Source organism: Sapajus apella, unplaced genomic scaffold, assembly GCF_009761245.1.
Source record: "Sapajus apella isolate SASKATOON/1434 unplaced genomic scaffold, GSC_monkey_1.0 scaffold46, whole genome shotgun sequence".
In the NCBI taxonomy this organism is placed as follows: domain Eukaryota; kingdom Metazoa; phylum Chordata; class Mammalia; order Primates; family Cebidae; genus Sapajus; species Sapajus apella.
Window position 1 is genome coordinate 969,609 of NW_022436986.1, and position 21,896 is coordinate 991,504.

The 21,896-nt window shown below is 52.3% G+C and overlaps 3 protein-coding genes across 5 annotated transcripts in view; 1 reads left to right on the forward strand and 2 right to left on the reverse strand.

The window, feature by feature from the left end:
• The window catches only part of FAM166B (family with sequence similarity 166 member B), a 37,400-nt gene extending 31,965 nt beyond the window's left edge, over positions 1 to 5,435 (reverse strand). The window contains exon 1 of the transcript XR_004257428.1: positions 4,228 to 5,435. The gene's annotated coding sequence lies outside the window, so the exon portion shown is untranslated. The remainder of the gene's footprint in view (positions 1 to 4,227) is intronic.
• Positions 5,436 to 5,568: 133 nt separating this feature from the next.
• TESK1 (testis associated actin remodelling kinase 1) lies at positions 5,569 to 10,325 on the forward strand. Of its 2 annotated transcripts, XM_032239976.1 has the most exons (10): positions 5,569 to 6,133; positions 6,278 to 6,399; positions 6,533 to 6,581; positions 7,134 to 7,280; positions 7,623 to 7,705; positions 7,878 to 7,968; positions 8,225 to 8,308; positions 8,455 to 8,544; positions 8,690 to 8,804; positions 9,153 to 10,325. In XM_032239976.1, exons 1-10 carry the CDS (start codon positions 5,915 to 5,917, stop codon positions 10,031 to 10,033), a joined length of 1,881 nt encoding a protein of 626 aa, XP_032095867.1. In that variant the 5' UTR covers positions 5,569 to 5,914; the 3' UTR covers positions 10,034 to 10,325. The 2 variants fall into 2 exon arrangements, with proteins under 2 accessions (XP_032095867.1, XP_032095868.1); XM_032239977.1 differs by lacking the exons at positions 5,569 to 6,133; positions 6,278 to 6,399; positions 6,533 to 6,581; positions 7,623 to 7,705 and having other exon boundaries at positions 7,141 to 7,280.
• Positions 10,245 to 19,469, reverse strand: CD72 (CD72 molecule). Of its 2 annotated transcripts, XM_032239979.1 has the most exons (9): positions 18,000 to 19,469; positions 17,792 to 17,899; positions 17,004 to 17,075; positions 16,422 to 16,511; positions 15,755 to 16,090; positions 12,789 to 12,931; positions 11,749 to 11,861; positions 10,885 to 11,039; positions 10,245 to 10,605 (listed from the first exon to the last, which is right to left on the reverse strand). In XM_032239979.1, the coding sequence occupies exons 1-9, from the start codon at positions 18,079 to 18,081 to the stop codon at positions 10,589 to 10,591; spliced, it is 1,116 nt and encodes a 371-aa protein (XP_032095870.1). In that variant the 5' UTR covers positions 18,082 to 19,469; the 3' UTR covers positions 10,245 to 10,588. The 2 variants fall into 2 exon arrangements, with proteins under 2 accessions (XP_032095870.1, XP_032095871.1); XM_032239980.1 differs by lacking the exon at positions 16,422 to 16,511.
• Between the last annotated feature and the right edge of the window lie 2,427 nt (positions 19,470 to 21,896).

Genomic DNA, 21,896 nt, shown 5'->3' on the forward strand with positions numbered 1-21,896 from the left:
ACCTCATTCTTCCTGGTTGCAGGACAAGAACTCGGGACCCACCAAATGGTGAGGCTAAAAGAGCTGTAACACAAACAGGGCTAGGTCGTGACCCTTGCTTGCCACGTTATGGGTGAAAAGGAAAGAAGAGCTGAAGCCCTTTGGGGAGCCCTGCCCTTCAGGGAGCCCAGCCCTGGGAACTCCTCAAGCCAGGGCTGTGACTCCCTCTGAGGCCTGGCTGTTCCTGGCAACTCCAAGCTTCTAGGTGCCAATGTGTTCCCCAGTGCCAGCTGTGGAAGCTGCTTGCAGTGTGCCTGGTCTGGCCGCAGCCGTGCAGAGAGCCGGTGCCATACTGGCACCTGAAACTGCTCACCCTGCTGCAGCACCCAGAATGTCTGACTGTGCACAGTGGCAGGACCCCATGCTCACTCACTCACATACCCCTAACTGTTCCACACCTGTCTCACCCTTGGCAGGCATGGGACCCAGGCTGGTAGCATAAGCCAAGCACAGACTGCCTGGCCAAGTGGGTGAAATGAGACCAGAGGGCCTAAGCAAAACCTGGGCAAAGCCATCACCAGCCACAGAGGCTTCTGGCCGGAAAAATGACATCCCAAAGATCCCATAAGAATAGAACAAGCATCAAAAATGATAACTGGGCTGGGCATGGTGGCTCATGCCTGTAAACCCAGCACTTTGGGAGGCCAAGGCAGGCGCATCACCCAAGGTCAGGAGTTTGAGACCAGCCTGGCCAACATGGTGAAACCCTATCTCTACTAAAAATACAAAAATCAGCTGGGCATGGTGGCAGGTGCCTGTAATCCCAGCTACTTGGGAGGCTGAGGCAAAAGAATTGCTTGAACCTGGAAGGTGAAAGTTGCAGTGAGCCAAGATTGCACCACTGCACTCTAGCCTGGGTGACAGAGCAAGACTCCATCCCAAAAGAAAAAAAAAAGATAATTGGGCTGGGTGCAGGGGCTCATGTCTGTAATCCTAGCACTTTGGGAGGCCAAGGCAGGAAGATCACTTGAGGCCAGGAGTTTGAGACCAGCTGGGCAACATAGCAAGACCCGGTCTCTACAAAAAATTTAAAAATTAGCTGAGTGTGGTGGCGCATGCTAGTAGTCCCAGTTACTTGGGAGGCTGAGATGAGAGAATCACTTGAGCCCAGGAGATCAAGGTGCAGTAAGCTGTGTTTGTGCCACTGTACTCCAGCCTGAAAAAGAGTGAGATCCTCTCTCAGAGAGAGAGAAAAAAAAAGATAACTAGTAATAATTGAGTACATCACATATGTGTTAAATCATGAGTTCATAATGGTACTTTAAAAAAAAAACCTTCATCGGTCAACTTTGGAAGATGGTGGGAAATCAACTCATTACTTTGAAACCTGGTAAAATAAGAGAGAAACAGTCAAGTATTTGTTCTGCCTTTCCTAGGAGATGTATTTCTGTGTAACAGACTTGAGACAGGGTCTTGCTATGATGTCCAGGCTGGACTCAAACTCCTGGGCTTAAGCAACCCTCTCGCCTCAACTTCCCAAGTAGCTGGGACTATAGTCACCTGACACCATGCCCACCTTTAACTCCTCTGTTAATGAACCTAGAGCAGTGGTTCCCAATCAGGGTCAATTTTGTCCCCTGGAGGACAACTGGCAATGTCTAGACACACTTTTGATGGTCACAGTTGGGAGGAGGTGCTACTGGCAACCATTAGGTAGAGGCCAGGGATGCCGCTAAACATCCTACAATGCACAGGACAGCCCCTACAATAAAGAATTTTTCAGTCCAAAATGTCAATAGTGCCACAGTTGAGGAACAAACATCAGTTATTAACATCACAAAAAGACCACCACTGTACACCTCCTGACAAAAGTACTAAACCCAACTATAAATTAGTTTTGCCGAAATAAACCTAAATTTGATTAAGTCACTAGCTACCAATTTATATGAAATACAGAGGATGGAGGAACATGCTAAATTACAACAGAAATCAAGACTCTGAGAAACTCTACAGGACAAATGAACTGGCTTTAAAAAAAAAAAAACAGTAAGAAAAAATATGGGCCAGGCAAGGTGGCTCACAACTGTAATCCTAGCACTTTGGGAGGCCGAGGTGGGTGGATTACCTAAGGTCAGGAGTTCAAGACCAGCCTGGCCGTCATGGGGAAACTCCATTTTATTTAAAAAAGAAAAAATAGCCTTTAGCTGCCATCTTGCGACCCCACGTGTGTGCGCCTAATCTCAGCTGGTCCACCCGAAACCTCTTGAGTACCAACCCTAGTCCCCCGCGCAACCCCTTACCCACTCCGACAAGATGAAAGAAACAATCATGAACCAGGAAAAACTCGCCAAACTGCAGGCACAAGTGCGCATTGGTGGGAAAGGAGGTGCTCACAGAAAGAAGAAGGCGGTTCATAGAACAGCCACAGCAGATGATAAAAAACTTCAGTTCTCCTTAAAGAAGTTAGGGGTAAAGAAAAAATATAGAGAATGAGCATAGATTTGTAAAGACTTAAACATATGGTCAGCTGTGGTGGCTCATGTCTATAATCACAGCCAGCACTTTGGGAGGCCAAGGCAAACAGAATGCTTGAGCCCAGGAATCGATACCAGCCAGGGCAACGTGGCAAATCCCATCTCTACAAAAACTAGACAGGTGTGGCGGTGCCCACGGTTAGTCCCAGCTACTTAGGAAGCCAAGGCAGGAGGATTGCTTAAGCCTGTGAGGGCGGGGTCAAAGGTTGCTGTGAGCCGAGATCAAGCCACTGCACTCCAGCCTGGGTGATAGAGCCGGGTCCTATCTCACCAAAGAGAGAGAGAGAGAGATCACCTGCAAAGTATAGAGCTAATTTAGATTTTGATTTAAACAATGTTTAAAAATCCAATGTAAGACAGTGGGGGAAATGTAAACAACTAGATGCTTGATGATATGAAGTAACTACTATTGTTATTTCTTTGGTATGACAATACGGTGATTTAGTTTTAAAAAAGAATCCTTATCATTTAGAGATAACGTACTGAAACGTTTACAGGACAAAATGATATGTCGGAAATATGCACAAATATGGAGTGGGGAAGAGAACACGGGTATAGATGAAACAAGACTGGCCATGAATTGCTCATTGGAGAATCACTGGCATAGAAGGTACATGAAAGCAGGTACTTTCCCCTGGGCCAGGTCACATATGGCAACAGTACAACTGAGGCAAAGGTAAGCCAGTTTTGCACTATGGGTTTCCAACAAAATGGCCTTACTGATCCAAGGTAAATAAACTTTCATTATTCCATTTTCTGCGTATGTGTTAGACATTTTCCATCATAAAAAGTTTGAAAAACAACAAAGGATTTTTTTTTTTCGTCAGAGTCTCTATCTTGTCGCCCAGACTGGAGTGCAATGGCACCATATCAGCTCGCTGCAACCGCCTCCCAGGTTCAAGAGATTCTCCTGCCTCAGCCTTACGAGTAGTTGGGATTACAGGCGCCCACCACCACGTCAGACTGATATTTTTGTATTTTTAATAGAGACGGGGTTTCACCATGTTGACCAGGCTGGTCTCATCCTCTCCTGATTGAACCACAGTCACAGCCTCCTTCCTAATCAGTCTCCCTGCTTCCATACAACCACCACAATCTTCTTTCTAAAACAGGCACCTGGCTCTTTGGCTTGAATTACCACCACCAATTACCACAGTAATTCTCAAACATGATAAAGGGCCAGAGCACAGTGTTGGTTAAATGATCTATGATGATATTACTTAAAAAGAGGCATAAATTCCTAGTGTCTACAGATGCCACACAACAATAGAAAGCAAATTCACAAATAGTTGTAGAAAGCAAATTCACAAATTAAATAGTTGCAAATGTTAACGCTAATGTGATGAATGAGCTGTGTTGTGCTGGGACCAAACGCCTCCAGAAAAAAAAGAACAGGATGCACTTGCCCCAAGCAATTCTGAGGCTGGCCGCCTCCACCGGCTCTGGAAGGATTGCGAACGTCTCCCGTTACTCTCGCTCCAAACTTGTGTACTACCTTCCCTTGTACGGCGCACCAAGACAGCATCTGGCCTTTTCTTGACCCTAAGGGCATCATGTATCATTTACGACCGTCTTTATTCTTTTCTCATTAGCCCTCGACAGTGAGTAGTACTTCTTGGCTCCAACTCCCATAAACGTGTAAACGGACTCCATCAGAAGACGGTAACCCCAAGCGATACGGACTGTGCTTGTATTAATATTTTTTAGAGCTTACTACAGAAATATTGAAACGGTACTTGAGAATTCCTGAAGAGGACTCAGTCTCGCTGCCTCAGCTCTCTCAGCAACTCCGCACCTCAGACCGCAGCTTTCACACCCGCCACCCGCTGTCCCGCCACTAGGTGGCAGGCGGCTCAGCGACTCCCTTTGAAACCATTCGCGCAGGAGTCGACTGCCGGGACCCCTTTTTGCCACTCAACCCTGGCAATGATTGGCTATTTTGCCGAGGCCAGGGGGCGGAGCCAGCGGCAGAACCGGAAGCGCCGGGTACGGCGAGCGCACAGAGTCCTCAGACTTCGTGCGCACCCAGGCACCGCGCCGACTTAAGGAGGACAGTTGCAGCCTCTCCTCCGGCCTGAGGGGGCAGACGGGGTTCCTACGTAATGTAGGGCGGAACTGGCTGAGAGGCATCACACTGAGGAGGGCTGGGTCACACTGAGGGGAGGAGTCACCTTGAGAGGAGGAGTCACAATGACTGGTGGAGTCACTCGGGGGTGAGGTCTCTGCGTGGGAGGAACAGAGCAAGAGGGTGCAGCACTAGGGGATTCTGACACACTGACGGTGGCAGTGCCATACTGGGGAAAAGTGCCCCCCTAAAGGGAGGCGTCTCACTGAGGAAGGGAGGGGTCTCCGAGGGAAAGCGTTCTTTGAGGGGGTGGGATCTTGCGGAAGGAGGGGCTTCCCTGCAGGTGGAGGCTTCGCTATTAGAGTGGTTTGCACAAAGTAGTAAGGGGGAGGTCCCGGCTGGGTGGTCACAGGGCGGAGGACTTGGATTCTCTTCTTTATTGGGAGGCGGCAGGATGGAGTGTGGAGGAGTCGGGGCCTAGCTGGGGATGTGCCGGCCCAAGGCTCCCTATAGCCCCGGGGTATCACCACCACCGGCGTTAAGGACGCCAGAGGTTCAAGGTGTCGGAGTCAAAGAGACCTCGGAAATGGGCAGGCTGGGCCGGGTCGCCGGCCGGGAAGGTGGACAGGTTGCTGGGCTGCTTCTGACTGCTGCTGGGCCAGAGGGGCCTACGTTTCTGCCCCGCTGGTTATTGGAGCCCAGGAATCCGGCAGGTTTCTGAGCCCGACCCTCAACTGACAGTAACCCAGGGAGGAGAGAGGGGACTCCCTGGGCAGCTAAACTTCGCGTACGCACCATCGGCCCTTGATTCCCTTCCGTTATTCAAGCTCGGGCCTGAGCTTATTTGACCCCGGCGCCACAGGGCGTCGCGACCTGAAAGCCGGGAGGTGGGGGTGCGCACCTTGGGGGGCGTGGCCGCTGCCAGGAGGCCAGGCTTGAAAGAGTTAAGCGGAGGCCCGGCCCAGCCCCGCCCCCGGCAGGCCGCGGAGCCTGAGCCCCGGCGGCTAAGCAGAGCAGCCGCCGCCCGCCCGCCTGCCCGCCTCCGCCCGCGGCGAGCCCGCCCGGGAGCGCCGCCGCCACCGTCGCCGCCACCGTCACCGCCACCGCCCGGCCCAGGCCCAAACCCAGGCCCGGAGCTGAGCGGCGCGGTGTCCACCGGGGCCCAGCTGGCGCGGCGGGGGCGGGTCCAGGATCTTCGGCGGATCTTCCATTCTCAGGGCGGGAGCGGGAGTCCCGGCGCCCGGGATACGGCTGGGCCGGCTCCCATGGCGAGCACGGCCTGCCGGGGCCCCGGGGACCCTGCCATGTGAAGCAGGCCCGGGCTGGGGGCCCGGCCATGGCCGGGGAACGGCCCCCACTGCGGGGCCCTGGGCCCGGGCCTGGAGAGGTGCCGGGGGAGGGGCCCCCAGGGCCAGGGGGCGCGGGCGGAGGCCCGGGCCGGGGCCGCCCCTCCTCCTACCGGGCTCTCCGCAGCGCCGTGTCTAGCCTGGCGCGTGTGGACGATTTCCACTGCGCGGAGAAGATCGGGGCCGGCTTCTTCTCTGAGGTCTACAAGGTAGGACCGGCCGAGAGGCAGAGGGGCGGGACCGAGCCTTCAACCAGAGGCTGGAACTGTGGGGCCGGGAGTGCGGGGAAGAGGGTCCAGACTCCGGCGACCCGCCCGACCTGCCCGGCCCTCGCCGGCCGCTCCCGCCCCCAGGTTCGGCATCGACAGTCAGGGCAAGTCATGGTGCTGAAGATGAACAAGCTCCCCAGTAATCGGGGCAACACACTACGGGAAGTGCAGTTGATGAACCGACTCCGGCACCCCAACATCCTAAGGTGAGTGGCCCCAACCTGTCTGGGCAGTTTGCTGGGCGGGAGAGAAAGGGAAAGATCCCGCGGGAAAAGTGGAACTGAGGAGGAGCTGAGGCCCTTAACAGCCTACCGTTCTGTGTCCCCCATCCTCTTCCAGGTTCATGGGGGTTTGTGTGCACCAGGGACAGCTGCACGCTCTTACAGAGGTGAGGATAGGCTGGAAAGGACGGACCCCCACCCCCCACCTTTACCCCCAAGGATAAAGGGTGTCAACAAGCCTCAGTGATCTACGGGGGACTAGTGAGAGGCAGCAGGACCTCCTCCTAGGGGAGGCTTTCCTGAACTTCCCTTTAGGCAAACCACATATAAAAGGCTTCAGCTGGTCCTATTCTCTGTATCCCCTAGAACAGTGCTGTCCAGTAGAATTTTCTGCAGTGAAGGAAGTGTCTCTATCTATGTTGTCCAATACAGTAGCCACTAGCCACATGTGGTTAAATTTAAATTATTTTAATTGTTTAGATGATTTTTTGTGGGTCAATTTGATTAAATAAAAAATTTTTAATTATTTAAATTTAAATTGTTGCACATGGCTAGTGGCTACTGAGTTGAACAAGGCAATCCTAGAACATGGCTGGGAAGTCCTAGAGCACAATCTTACCTTCTAACCTCTGTGATCCTCTGGAGTGTCCCCTAGGTTACAAGTAGGGGACCCAGAATACAGACTGAAGTCTGACATTCATTCCCTTTCTATGTGCCAGTATATGAATGGGGGGACGTTGGAACAGCTGCTCAGCTCCCCTGAACCCCTATCCTGGCCGGTCAGGCTCCACCTGGCCCTGGACATTGCCCGAGGCCTGCGGTACCTGCACTCCAAAGGTGTATTTCACCGCGACCTCACATCCAAGGTAGGCTAGTGGGTTGGGTGGAGGCATGAAAGAGGGCTTGAGACTATTAGGTTGTAACTGGCCTGTGGATGTTGGGATGTGGATAATAGATATATTAGGATGTTGGAGCAGCAAGGCATTGGAGAATATTGGGGGACCGGGGTGAGTGGAGTGCTCTGAGGGACTGAGTAGCACCCTGTATTTGGAGTGTTGGATGATGTTGCAATATTGAAGTGCTTTGAAAACTGGGAAAGCAGAGAGGGTTGAGGTTATGCTGGAGTGAGAGGACTTTGGGTTATACATTGGGAGACCAGAGGGCAGAAGGTGATGTGTGTGTGGGCATACTATATGTGTATGTGTCAGAACTGTCTAGTCCGACGGGAAGATCGAGGCTTCACAGCTGTCGTGGGTGACTTCGGGCTGGCTGAAAAGATTCCTGTGTATAGGTGAGGTGAATGCCCCTGTTCCCCTTAGTTCTCCCAGAGTGCCCCTATCTGATATCCCCAGATCCCCAGGGATGTTTCCCTTGGGGGAGAGGAGGGAGTTCACTTCATCCTCTTTTGCCTGGGGGGGATACCTGAGTAGGATGTTTCTGACCACCTGCCCCTGCCCCTGCAGGGAAGGGGCAAGGAAGGAGCCATTGGCCGTGGTGGGCTCCCCATACTGGATGGCTCCAGAGGTATTGCGGGGTGAGCTGTATGATGAGAAGGTGAGACATCAACCCTTCAGATCCCCAAGGCCTTCCGAGACCCTTGAGATGTTCTCATAAGGCCTCATCCATCCCCAAAACAACTTTACCAGATCTTCAGGAGTCCCCAGGATCCCTTTGCCCCTCACAGGCACCCTTCCAACACATGAAAACTGTCAAGGTCCCCCACCCCTAACCAAATTCTGCTATATTCTGTCAAAATTCTAAAATGAAAACTGTTAATTCTTCCCCCGACACTATTATCTCTGACCCCCAGGCTGATGTCTTTGCCTTCGGGATTGTCCTGTGTGAGCTCATTGCCCGAGTACCTGCGGACCCTGACTACCTACCGCGCACTGAGGTGAATGTCTCTAGGTTTGCAAAGGAAAAATTTCAGACTAGGCGACTCATAACCAAGGAGGATTCCCTGGAGGTTGAGGTTCTGACTGGGGCAGAAGGAGAACCCAAGAAAAGCTGACTTGGAGGCCCCTCCTTCTGTTCCCACAGGACTTTGGCTTGGATGTGCCTGCTTTCCGGACTCTGGTGGGGGATGACTGCCCACTGCCTTTCCTGCTCCTGGCCATCCACTGCTGCAGCGTAAGAGTCTCACGCTCCTTCCTGCCCTGCCCTGCCCCCATCTATAAGCTGCCATGGCTACCCTATGGGACCCACGTGATGGGAGGAAACTTAGAGATCCTCTTTCGGAGCACTGAGTGAAGCCGTTTCCATCTCTACCCATCAGATGGAACCCAGCACCCGTGCCCCCTTCACCGAAATTACCCAGCACCTAGAATGGATCCTGGAGCAGCTGCCTGAGCCAGCCCCACTCACCAGGACTCGCCTGACACATAATCAGGGTAAGAGAGCATGACCTTGACCCAGCTTAAGTCCTTTGGCCTTTCTCCTCCTTAGAACTCAGAGGATGACATGAGGGAGGCTAGGTGTATTAGTTGAAAAGACTGGGGATCGGGCTGGGCTGGGGTGGGAGGACATCTCAAAGAAGACAGTTTCCTAATGCTAGAGCTTGAGGGAGGGGAGGGAAAAGAAGTAAAGGGGGCCTGGAGGTGACATCGCCCCTTTCCAAAGCACCCAGTGGGTCTCCGTTTTTCAAGCTCTAGTCCCACCAGCCTCCTGGAAAATAGTGAGGCCCTCAGGAGCTATGATCAAATGCTGAAGACAGTGATTCCAGACCTCTCTGTCTACAGGCTCTGTTCCAAGAGGGGGTCCCTCTGCCACGCTTCCCAGGCCAGACCCCCGGCTTTCCCGAAGCCGGTCAGACCTCTTCCTGCCCCCATCACCAGAATCACCCCCCAACTGGGGGGACAATCTGACTCGAGTCAACCCCTTCTCACTACGGGAAGACCTCAGGGGTGGCAAGATCAAGCTCTTGGACACACCCAGCAAGCCAGTCCTGCCTCTTGTGCCACCATCGCCACTGCCCTCCACTCAGCTACCCTTGGTGACCACTCCGGAGACTCTGGTCCAGCCTGGAACACCTGCCCGCCGCTGCCGCTCACTACCCTCATCCCCAGAGCTCCCCCGCCGTATGGAGACAGCACTGCCAGGTCCTGGCCCTTCCCCTGTGGGCCCCTCAGCCGAAGAGAAGATGGAGTGTGAGGGCAGCAGCCCTGAGCCGGAACCTCCAGGACCAGCACCCCAGCTGCCTCTAGCCGTGGCCACAGACAACTTTATCAGCACCTGTTCCTCAGCCTCCCAACCCTGGTCCCCTAGATCAGGACCCGCCCTCAATAACAATCCCCCAGCTGTGGTGGTGCACTCCCCACAAGGCTGGGCTGGAGAGCCCTGGAACCGGGCCCAGCATAGCCTGCCCCGGGCAGCAGCCCTGGAGCGGACAGAAGCCTCGCCACCCCCTTCAGCTCCCCGGGAGCCCGATGAGGGGCTGCCCTGTCCTGGCTGCTGCCTCGGCCCCTTCAGCTTTGGCTTCTTGTCCATGTGCCCCCGCCCCACACCAGCTGTTGCCCGTTACCGCAACCTGAACTGTGAGGCGGGCAGTCTCCTCTGCCACCGAGGGCACCACGCCAAGCCACCCACACCCAGCCTGCAGCTGCCTGGGGCACGCTCTTAGCAGTGGAGCCTTTGGTCTCAGGCCTCCCACTTTGGCCTTCAGGACACCCTGTGAGGACAGAGCACACTTGCTGGACAGTGCCAGCCCCAGATGGGCTGACTGGCTCTTCTCCCCATGTAGGGGAGCCCCAGCATGGACTCAAGGGACAGAGCACTTCCAGTCCGACCCCTGGGCTTGCGCTCCCGTGGGGATCACTGAACCAGACACAGCATTGCTGACACATGAGACTAACACGTGCAATTATTTAAAAATATTTCAATAAAACTGCCTGGCTGGCTCCGGGCCGCCCCTATCCGCTCAGCCCTTAACGCCCTCCTCCCCCACCCCATTCCACTCTGGGAGGTTCTTGGGGGAGGGCCAAAGTCCTTTCTAGAGGTGGCTTCACCCTTTTCCCAGGAACAGTCCAGTTTCAGGAAGAGGGAACAGGCAGCAGGCTGGCTGGAAGTGTCAGGCATGGATCAGCTCTTGGCTGGGCACTGCCAGAATTCAGGAATGCAGGGAGGAGACGGTCTGAGGACCCCACAGCCTCAGGTTAGGAAGGAGGGGCACAGGCTCTTAATTGGCATGAGTGTCTGGAAGATTAAAGCATCAGTGAGCTTCACAGTTAACTATAACTGAACCCTCATCCCGCTCACCCTCTTTCCCAGCTACATCATCAGCCTCCCATAAGTTCTAGGCCTTACTTGCCCCTCTCCCTGTCCACCCCACCCTAACATAAGCAGACCAAGCAACTGGAGGCTGTGGAGGAACTTTTCATCCCAGGTACAAGTTTTATCTCGGGCCCCCAGGCCCCTGCTCTAAGTCCCTCTGCCTCAGGACTCCCATGCCTCAGCCCCATCCCTCACTCATACCAGCTCGGTGCAAAGGGCTGTCCCAATCTGGAAACCTGAAAGCTGGCATCTCACAGATGGAGGGAAGAGAAGTTGTACATGCTTCTTGAAACAGTTGTGTGTAAGATGATGGCCATATTTTTACCAAGGGGCATTTTGAGTTTTGAATATAAACCCTAAAATGTAGTAAAGTAGAGCTGGGATATGCTCTGGACCCCTTCCATCCCACTCTCCCTTCTCTCCCCTTTGCCTGCATAAAACCTAAGTCCTAACTCAACCTGCCTGCCTAAGGCCACATCTGGGCATGGTTCAGGACAGATGCCTGGAGTTCAACTAGAAGAGGCTTTAGGACCAGTGGAGGGAAAAATCACTCTAGGTCTTTAAGATGGAAGGCCAATTAGGGAACAAAAGGAGGTGGCCACCCTGTTTCAGGGTCCCTAGGGTGGATCCTCAGTGATACCCCACTGCTCCCTTGCTCACTTCACTGATGCAGCTCTAGTGCCCCAAGTGGCCGCTACTGAGAAAGTACAACCTCAGTTTGGGTAGCCTTATCAAGGGATGGAGTTAGAATGCCAGTGTCATCAGCTGTGGAACCTTAGTTAAATCCTTAGTATCTCTCCCTAAAAAGTAAGATAGCATAGGTCCCAACCTAGTAGTTACTGAAACAAAAAAGCATGTGCCAGGGACTTCTAGGTAATGTAGATAGAATGAAGAATAAGATTACCCTAGGAAGTTATTAATCAACTAGAAGAGACAAATTAGGCAATTACAGTGTTGATTTATGGAAGAATTCTAAGGGGAGGTGGTGGGGAGGAAATCTCATTACCATGTCTTTATGGAGGGGATCATGGAGTTGAAAATACCCAGAAGTCCTAACTAACTTACCTAGAGTGTTGTGTATCATCGACCAACTTCCCATCCTTAGAGCTAAGGCCGATCCAGTATGAATTCTGTGAATCACCATTTGGCAACAGCATACTTAAGCTCAAGTAATAACGCTGAGGGGAGATTCAGAGAGACCAGAGACGTGGAGAGTGATAAGAAATACAGGAGAAAATGTTCACCCTAGGGAGGCCTCAGCTTTGGCAAGGGGGCTGTATATATAACAGCTCTTTGGTGACTTGTCCCTGAATCCATCAGTTGCCACCCTGCAGATACAGGCTCACTGCTAAATTTGCCTCCCAGCTGGGTAAGAATCTCTGCCCGCCTTTGGAGGAGAGTCATTCTGTGTGTTGTTCTGACCCCAAGGAACCAAATCCTACAATCCAGCCCACCAAGTATGGGACCTCTCAGCTTGAGAGGCTACAAGAGTCAAGGAACCTGTCAAGCAGCCCAGGCTGCTGACCAGCCAGCTGAGATGAGATACAGATTAGAGGCCGGGCACGGTGGATCACACCTGTAATCCCGGCACTTTGGGAGGCCGGGGCAGTTGGATCACCTGAGGTCAGGAGTTCAAGACCAGCCTGACCAATATGGTGAAACCCCATCCATACTAAAAAATACAAAAATTAGCTGGGCTTGGTGGCGGGTACCTATAATCCCAGCTACTTGGGAGCCTGAGACAGGAGAATCACTTGAACCTGGGAGGCAGAGGTTGCAGTGAGCTGAGATCACGCCACTGCACTCCAGCCTGGGTGACAGAGCAAGATTCCATCTCGAAAAAAAAAAAAAATGTACAGATGGTTCATAAGTTTCTGCTCTCATGCCAACTCTTATCAGTTAGTAGGGGCTGCCTGGACCACTGTGCTGAAAAGATGCAGAGCTTGTTTCCAAGCTGGGAGGTAAAAAGTATTGTGATTCTCAGTTTCTGCCATCGAAAAGGAATGCCCACCCCAGCCATGTGTGCAGTGCCATTCCTGACTTGATGACATATGTCCCTTGACCTAATAGTACCCACTACAGTCTGTAAGTAAGGATATGCTTACTTGTGGATAAATTCCACTGAATGTGGCCAGCTTGGAAGACAGAGCTTCACAATGTCTTTGGCTGTCCTCCCAATTTTTCCGAGTAAGTGACTTGTAAAAGCAACTTTTTTGATGCATTATCCATCCCATCGGACAGCAGGTGTCTAAAAAGCAGAAAGAGCATGACAGCAGCAACACTTGGGATGAAAGTGACTACTCAGCAATCTGGTTGCTAACAATATTCTCCTAGGCCTAATCTCAGCACCTTCCATGGACTTCTGTGATCTTTACAATCTTTCTTTTGCATCCCGTGGAAACACCATATCTATGTATACTTAGTAAAAAGACTTTAACATTCAACAACATTACTTCTTAACAATCTGGGAGGTTTGTCCTAATAGGGTCGATGTTATTACCCCAATTTTTGAACAATTGCAGTCCATCCTGACACTTTACCTAACATTTCTTGGGCTCATCTCCTCCACTACCTAAAGCACCCCCACTGCACATCCAACACTCCCACTCCTCCAGCACTGGCCCCCTCCTTCCCTCTACAATTTCCTGCAAGCAGACAATGTTGGGTCCTGTTTTGCAGAAACTGAGCTCTCTCCATTTTCCTCCTCTCTACCTCAAAATTTCTCTTCTCTGTTCTTTTCCTGACTATCCATAAGAAATAAATATCCCTCTTTCTTCAACATCCCACATCCTAATCTGCACTCCTGATCCCAGGCCACCTCTTTCCATTGCTTTGTTCCATCAGTCCTGCCTCCATCAGTCCTGCTCCCTCTCTTCTCTCTACATGTCCTCATGTCCTACCCTGCTACTCCCTTGAGCTACTGTCCTATGGCAACTTAAAGGAATAAAAAATAAATCCCTTCCAGGCATGGTGGTTCACACCTGTAATCCCAGCACTTTGGGAGGCCAAGGCAGATGGATCACCTGAGGTCAGGAGTTTGAGACCAGCCTGATCAACATGGTGAAATCCCATCTCTACTAAAGGATCACTTAAACCCAGAAGGAAGAGGTCACAGTGAGCCGAGACTGTGCCACTGCACTCCAGCCTGGGTGACAGAGTGAAACTCCACCTCCAAAAGAAAAGAAAAGAAAGAAAGAAATCCATGTGGCCAAATGGAAGAGGGTGACGGGAAAAGGGGCACACTGAAAGGTAGGCAGGGGTGTTGGAACCATGTTAAGGATTTTTTATTTTTATATTATGAGGAAGAGAAAGTCAGTATAGGGTTTTACATAGACGAATTTTGTTCACTAGCTATATCCCAAGTGCCTGGGCACAGTGCTAGAACATATTGTATGTTATGTATTCCATAACTGTTTAATCAATTAACTGGAACGCTCTAGATTGGGATAACATGATCAGATTTTTGTTTGTAAAGGTTTACTCTGGCTCCAATATGAAGAATGGACTTGGGGGAGAGGGGTGAGTAGGAAAAATATTTAGAAAACTGTTGCAGGTATCCTTGCAAAAGATAAGGATGGGTAAAAATGCAAATGGATATACAGACTTGGTCATGGAAAGTGGAGGGAATTCCTCTCTCAAAGAGTGGAAGATGAGGGCATCTGCTGAAAGTGAGGGGGAAGATAGTCGGAAAAGGAGTTGTGAAGAGCAAGCTGACCATGGCAGAGGTCACCAGGCAGTGCTGAGAGACTACAGCCTCAGTGGCACCAAGCAAAATGATTGTACTATTTGTCACACCTTGGTGCTGACCATGGGCAGTTGGGTTCATCCAGAGTTGAGATTTTGCCCATCAAGTGCACTAGAAGAATAATGGAACAAAGAAGTGAGTGAGCCAGGTATGGTGGCTCATGCCTGTAATCTCAGCACTTTGGGGGTCTGAGGCAAGAGGATTGCTTGAGCCCAGGAGTTCAAGATCAGTCAGGGAAACATAGTGAGACCCTGTCAGTCCTTTAAAAAATAAGTGAGTAGTTGAAGTGATGAACTCCAAACCAAAGATGGGTAGGGAGAGAAGTGTGGACAGGAGACGGCTGAAGTGAAGGGAGAAAAAGGGGAGTCGGCAGATTGGAGGCCTCAATGAGATTTTAAAAAAAAGCGTAGGGAAAGCCTGCAGAGTGGTGCCTCCTCCAGGCAGCTGTGATCAGAGTGGAAGTCTGAAACCATTATTTTGCCAGAAGAGCAGTTTGGGATGTAGAGGTCTAAGGTACAGCTATGAGAATGGGCAGCCCTGGCATGGAACTGATGGTCACAGGGGATAAGGCTAAGGAAATGAGGGCAAGGGGTGTCTGCACAAAATCTTGCTGTCTTATGCCGGGGCGGGGGGTAGGGGGGCAGGTACCCTAGCTAGACAGAGCCTAAACCTGACCATAGCCCAAAATATCCCACTCCCCTTGGGCCTGGCACCTTGCCTAGACCCTCAGCCTGCTTTGACACATCCTTGCCTCTTTTATGTGTTCCCTTCCCCATCTCCACCTACTAGCTAGGGTCCTGCTTTCAAAATGAATGGACACCCCATCCTAGTTCCCTATACCACAATTCCTGGCTCCACCTTACTGTGAGTGCCGAGAGCTTCACTGCCTTGCTCCACCACCAGGTTGCACTCCATGTCAGTCAGTAAGTCTTACCCTTTGGGGGGATCTCAGCTATAATGAAAATTAATTAAAGCTGAGGACCCTGTCTTTAGAAAGATGTGCAAACAGCCAAGTCTAGTGTTCCCAGATCCTTGTCACGGATGTCAGCCAAACGAAACCTTGGACACTGTGATTTGGACTGCTGGTGCCATCCTCCTCTCCCCCACAGAATGCCTTGGAGCTGGGTGGGTCCCCCTAAATCCAGTATGCAGCTTGGTCCTTCTCTCTGTTGGCCAAGCCTGAACAGCTTATGTCAGCCACCACTCTGGTTCACTGTCCCTTTCCTGAACAGCTCACAGTCCCCTGGGTGATAGACGGACCCCTGCCACTAGTATCTCCTTGCTCCAATCCATCCCTCCCATCTCTCCTCTCCCCAGAGTGGATACCTGATGAGTGGCATGTGAAGATGGACTTCAGTCTGTTCTCCATGTTGCTCAGCTTCTGCTCCAAGGCCCTCCTCTGCTCCTCCTCACTTCGCAAGTTCTCCTTTGTCTTCTCTTTGTCTGCCTGGCAGGCCTGTAGCTGCCCTTCGGCCTCCTGACGGGCCCTCTGTTCTACTTGTAGTGCTTCCTGACTCTGTACCAGATCTCTCCTGGACCCCTGCAGATCCTCTGCCCTCTGTTCCAGCTGTGTTATCTTAAGGTGGAGCTGCTGCCTCAGGCTGCTGTTAGTGGCTTCCAGAACCCTGTTCATCTGCTGGAGCTGCTGAGACACCTGCAGATCTGTTTGGCCACAGAGATTTGGAGGACGTCTTCTCTAGCCCTGCCCTAGTGCCCTGAGACTGCAGCATCAGCCCTTTTTCTGCTTCTTGCAACTTTTTACATCACAGGCTGAAATACAAGATTTGATTGCCTAAAGCTTAAGGAGGTACTGGATTAGGTGAGGACGATTCAGGAAGGCAACAGACCTGGCTGGAAACCAAACTTAAAGCTAAGCATGTGGTGGTAGTGATGATGAGCCCTGGTTTGGGGGTCAGCTTTGGGGGGAGAGTCGGGATAAAAGTCGTTTGGTGTAAATGGGAAGTGGGGACGGTGTGGGGACAGCCTTACTCACAGCGCACTCCCAGGCAGATGGCGGCCACTCCTAACAGCAGGCAGGTGAGGAGCAGGCCAAGCAGGAGGTATCGCAGACAGGCTGTGCGGCCTTAGGGGGACAGTGGGAGGGATGCGGGCAGTCAGCCCCCGGAAAGAAAGTAGAGAGTAGGGGACGGGTGCGTGGGGAAGATTCCTGGGGAAGGCATCCCTAGAGGAGAGCGGTGCAGAGCTGAGGGGGCAAGCATGGTGGTTTTTGTTGGGTAGCAGGGAGTTTCGCATGTAGGGGAGAGGGTGTTGCAGAATCAGAGCTGATAAGGATTGGGGGCATTACCTGGGAGAAGGGGAAGGAAATATCAGATGGAGAGAGGGAGAGAGGAGAAGGGTGGGGAGTTAGGTGAATTGGGACCATCCACGGGGGCGGCGGTGCACGTCGGATTCTGGCGCACTGGGATAGAGGTGAATTGCGCAAGGCAGCCAGGGCGGGGTTCTGCCGGGGCGCAGTTCTGCCCTGGCGGTGGGAAGGGCTCATCGCGGGAAAAACTTCACCCTGCGGGGCCCAGCGCCATCCGCAGCCCCCGCGGCGTCCAGCTCACACACTCACAGGGGAGAATCCTCCTGACCGCCGGTGACGTCACGGCGCTCCAGGAAGCTGTTGGCTGCTCAGACTTGACCGCTGTCGAGGGGAGCATCCAGCGTGAGACAGGAAGCCTCGAGTATTGCTCCTTTTCCTCCTGCGCACCCGCTTAGTCCTCGCCACTGGGAAACTCCAGACCCCTAGAGTTGGTCTGGGACACCCCGTCACTATCCTGAGTTCCTCGTCTGCCCGGGACTCTCTCGGCTCCCTCCTGGGTCTCACAGTCCTGAGACCCCCTCATCTCTCCTAGTTCTTCCTTTATTGTTTCCTCAGGGGCCTCTTATCTGTCAGCCCCAATCCCTGTCCCCCATTGCTCTCATGCCTCTCCCATTCCCTCTTTTCCCTCCCATGGCTCCCCATTTCCCATTGGAACTCATCCCTCCACAAGGCTGCCCTGGGGTCTCCACCTTGCTGAAGGAATCTTTCTTCCTCTCCTGGCTCCCATTTATCCTGTTCCTATTCTTCTCTTTCCTACCAACCGGCCTCCTCCTTTCCCCCAGGGTATTGTGCTCTCAAGAATACTATGGGTCATGGTGTGGGGGCTGAAGCCTGCAGTCCCAACACTTTGGGAGGCCAGGGCAGGAGGATCACTTGAGCCCAGGATGTCGAGGCCACAGTGAGCCATGATCACACCGCTGCACTCCAGCCTGAGTGACAGAGCAAGACCCTGTCTCAACAACAACAACAACATTGTGGACTCCCCAGCTCAAGACACATCCCCTGCAACAAACAAACATCCCCCAGGATCTCCAGACCTGCTTTGTCCCCTAGTCCAGAAGAAGCCAAGCTCAAGGGCACCCCTGGGACTGGGGGCACTTGAACGTTCTCATAGGTGAGTTCCCCATCCTCGTCAGCCCCTGGGTCTGGAGACAAGAGAAAAGAGACCAATGTGGGAGTCAGGAATGGGGTCTGTGGGGCAGGGAGTGGGGATGTAGGATCAAGGGGAGCCCTTATCCCCCTTACCCTGTCCCAACCGGCTGGAGTTGCTCTTCTTCAGGGGAGCCTTCACGAACCTCAGATCCGCATAGGTGATGGCCTCAGCCATGGTCCCGAGCAGCTCTGCCCCCACCCGTCCTCCCTTGCCCCTCTCCTCTCTGTCCCTTTACGTCTAGGCTTTGTGTTATCTCTATGACTGTACTGCTAAGCACCTAGCTCTGTGACCTCCAGTCACGAAAGAGGAAGATGTGAGCAAGTCTCAAACAGATGGGCTCAATGAAGCAGAAGGCATCCCTGGGCCAGGGCCAGAGGGGTCATGGAGGGGATACTGAGGTTCAAAGCACATGGGTAGGGGCTGGGCCTGTCCCCATGTCCTGCCTGTGCTGCTTCTCCATGCATCTTAGACCCATGTGGGCCATGCTGGGCCCCAAACCTGGTCCTCCTGGTTATCTGCCCTGCCCCACCCTCCTCCTGGCTGCCTTATCCACTGGGGTTTATGATGTGTAGCTGGAGCTGCACTGGCCCAGATGATCTCCCCAGCTCCAGGGTGAGGCTCCATTCTCCCCATCAGACTGGGGGCTCCTGGTTTGCATCTGTCACTCCTCATGATCCTGGGGTTTCTAGTAACTGTGGGTCCAGGAACAAGGTGAGGAACAGCCACGACTGCAGCACCTCTGGAAAGGTGTGTGGCAGCACTGCCCCCCATGCACCCTCATGGGGAGCCAGGGAGCAGGTGAGCAAGGGAGTTGCAGAGGGCTTAAGAAGGGCTACAGCTTCCTAGGCAGAGGCAAGGCAGAGGAGCAGAGCAGAGCGAGAGGCCGAGCGCAGATTCTGGACCAGCAGACATTTTGACATTTTCTTGGTTTGGTTTTGGTTTTCCTCCTACTTTCCTAGTAAAGTTCTTCCTTTAAAAAGTCCCAACACTGTCCCTTCATACCCAGCCCTAAGGAAAAAAGGGGCATTTGTGGCAGAGGACCCAGGGACTGAGAGGCCCTCATAGGTGATAGGGGCCTGGCTGATGGAGGAGAGAGGGAACCAGGGAAGGGGAGAAGGGGGCTGCTGAACAGGGGTGCCCAAAGGTACTCCCTAATGTTCTCTTACCAGGATGTGACCCCTAATAAGAACCCCAAAACAGCCTACATCAGGGATAGGAAGGAACTGGAACAAGACATAGTGTGGGGGTGGGAAGAACTCGCCCAAGCAGTGTGGTATCCGCTCCGCAGAAACCCCTCCTGCAGCTGTGGGGAGGAAAAAGGAAGGGGGTAAAGGTCCTCACTGCATGCCAACAGCTCGGATGATTGGTGGTGTGTGGTGAGGCGCTGCCAGGAACCCTAGAGCTCTGCCAATAGCTCCACCCAGCCAGCCCTAGAGGAAGCCAGCCCAGAGGCCACTGAGACGAGGCTGTCACCTCAAAAATGTATCTGTCTGTAGACCGGGTGCCGTGGCTCACGCCTGTAACCCCAGCACTTTGGTGGCTCATGCCTCGTGATCCAGAGGTGGGCAGATCAAGAGGTCAGGAGTTCATGACTAGCCTGGCCAACATGGTGATAACCCCGTCTCTACTAAAAAAATACAAAAATTAGCTGGGTGTGGCAGCACACGCCTGTAATCCCAGCTACTCGGGAGGCTGAGGCAGGAGAATCACTTGAACCAGGGAGTCGGAGGTTGCAGTGAGCTGAGATCGCACCACTGCACTCCAGCCTGGCCACAGAGGGAAACTCTGTCAAAAAAAAAAATGCATCTGTAGAGAGGCATATGTGTGCATGTGCATGCATGGACATGCATGTTCCCAGGATTTGCAGTCTGTTAGGGCATCTGTGAGGTGAGCAGCTATGTCAGAGCCTGCCTGAAGGAGAAGGCCTTCTGTGGGCTGAAGGCTGCCTGTGATTGCTGTTATTTTCCATGGCAGGGAATGATGGGTCATTTTCAGAAAAATCTTCAAAAGTCATCACAAGAGATCCTACAAGTATTTCCTTTTTGAGGCTCACTGTTTCCTAAGGTGCCTCTGCAGCTGTTAACGGTCCTTGCTTGATTAAAGTTTCCAACAACCCAGACCTTCCCCCAGATACAGACAGTGGTGTGTGGTGGTGACTCCCTGGGGGCCCAGGGGCCCTGAGAGTGAGTGGGAGGGTATAGAGCAGCTGGTAGCAGGGGTGGGTGGGGACAGTCAAATACTTGAACCTGTGGAATACAGGGGGTAGGTGTTGGCAGTGTATGAGTAAATCAGTTGCAGTAACATTTGCAGGAGTTCCCCAGATTGTACAGTGTCCCAGTTTTCAGATCCAAAACACAGGTGAACATGATGTAGATGCCAGGTAAAATGCTAAAACCAAGCTTCCAGTCTGCACTCAAAAAGGAATCTGTGGCCAACACAGTGAAACCCCATCTCTACTAAAACTACAAAAAAATTAGCCAGGTGTGGTGGCTCCCGCCTGTAGTCCCAGCTACTCGGGAGGCTGAGGCAAGAAAATCGCTTGAACCCAGGAGGTAGAGGTTGCAGTGGGCCAAGATCATACCATTGCACTCCAGCCTGGGCAACAAGAGCAAAGCTCTGTCTCAAAAAAAAGAAAAAAAAAAAAGGAATCCATAAGCGTGCTGACTAACTTGACCTGTGGAGAGGCTTAAGAAGGGAATACTCTGGCCAGCTGCAGTGGCTCACACCTGTAATCCCAGCTCTTTGGGAGGCTGAGGCAGGCAGATCGCCTAAAGTGAGGAGTTTAAGACCAGCCTGGCCAACAAGGTGAAACCCTGTCTCTATTAAAAATACAAAAATTAGGTCGGGCATGGTGGCTCACACCTGTAATCCCAGCACTTTGGGAGGCCAAGGCAGCCAGATCAGCTGAGGTCAGAAGTTCAAGACCAGCCTGACCAACATGGAGAAACCCTGTCTCTACAAAAATACACAATTAGCCGGGCTTAGTAATGCGTGCCTGTAATCCCAGCTACTGGGGAGGCTGAGGCAGGAGAATTGCTTGAACCCAGGAGGCAGAAGTTGTGGTGAGCCGAGATTGTGCCATTCCACTCCAGCCTGGGCAACAAGAGCAAAACTCCATCTCAAAAAACAAAAAGATTAGCTAGGCATGGTGGCATGTGCCTATAATTCCAGCTACTTGGGAGGCTAAGGCAGGAGAATCGCTTGAACCTGGGAGGTAGAGGTTGCAGCGAGCCAAGATTGTGCTTAGCCTGGGACACAGAGTGAGACTCCGTTTCCAAAGAAAAAAAAAAAAAAAAAAGAAGGGATCCCCAGATGGAATTGCACACCCCATTGAATGTCTTAACCAGGCTCGGTCATATTTTTCTCCTCTTTAGTCTTTTGGTTACATATCTTTTCATCACAGGCTGCATTCCCTCTGTCTTAGACCATCTTGTAGCCTTCCTTTGTGTAAGAGAGTGGGATCCTTCCCCTTCCCCAATTGTGTCACATGGGTTCTTTACAATTTTGACATTCACATTACCTTTAGAGGCTGGACATCAGAAAAGATGTCTGTAACTCCAAGCTATACCTCTATTGCCCAAATATCAGGGAGTTTTTTTTTTTTTTTTTAAGAGCTGAGGGATCAGTGCTATACATTTCAGCTTTTCCAGAACCATAATATAATCTGAGAGCCTGGAGGGCAGACGCCAACACCCACGTTTTACCCTCTCCTGACCTCCCCATTACTCATTACACAGAATGGGTTGACAAGAGGAGGGGGTCCAAACATGAGGGCATCAGATAGAATCTCCCATGTGGAAGGGGACTTGTCATTGATACAGTCTACGTCAGGACATCAGAGGCATCTCCTAAGACTCTGAAAGTCAGGCTATATCTGTCTTTATTACTTTAACCCACTGGCCTCCAGGAAGCCCTAGTTTACTGACAGGGTGTGGTAGCCAGAATAATGGCCTCCCAAAAATGTTCACACTCAAATCCCTGGAACCTAT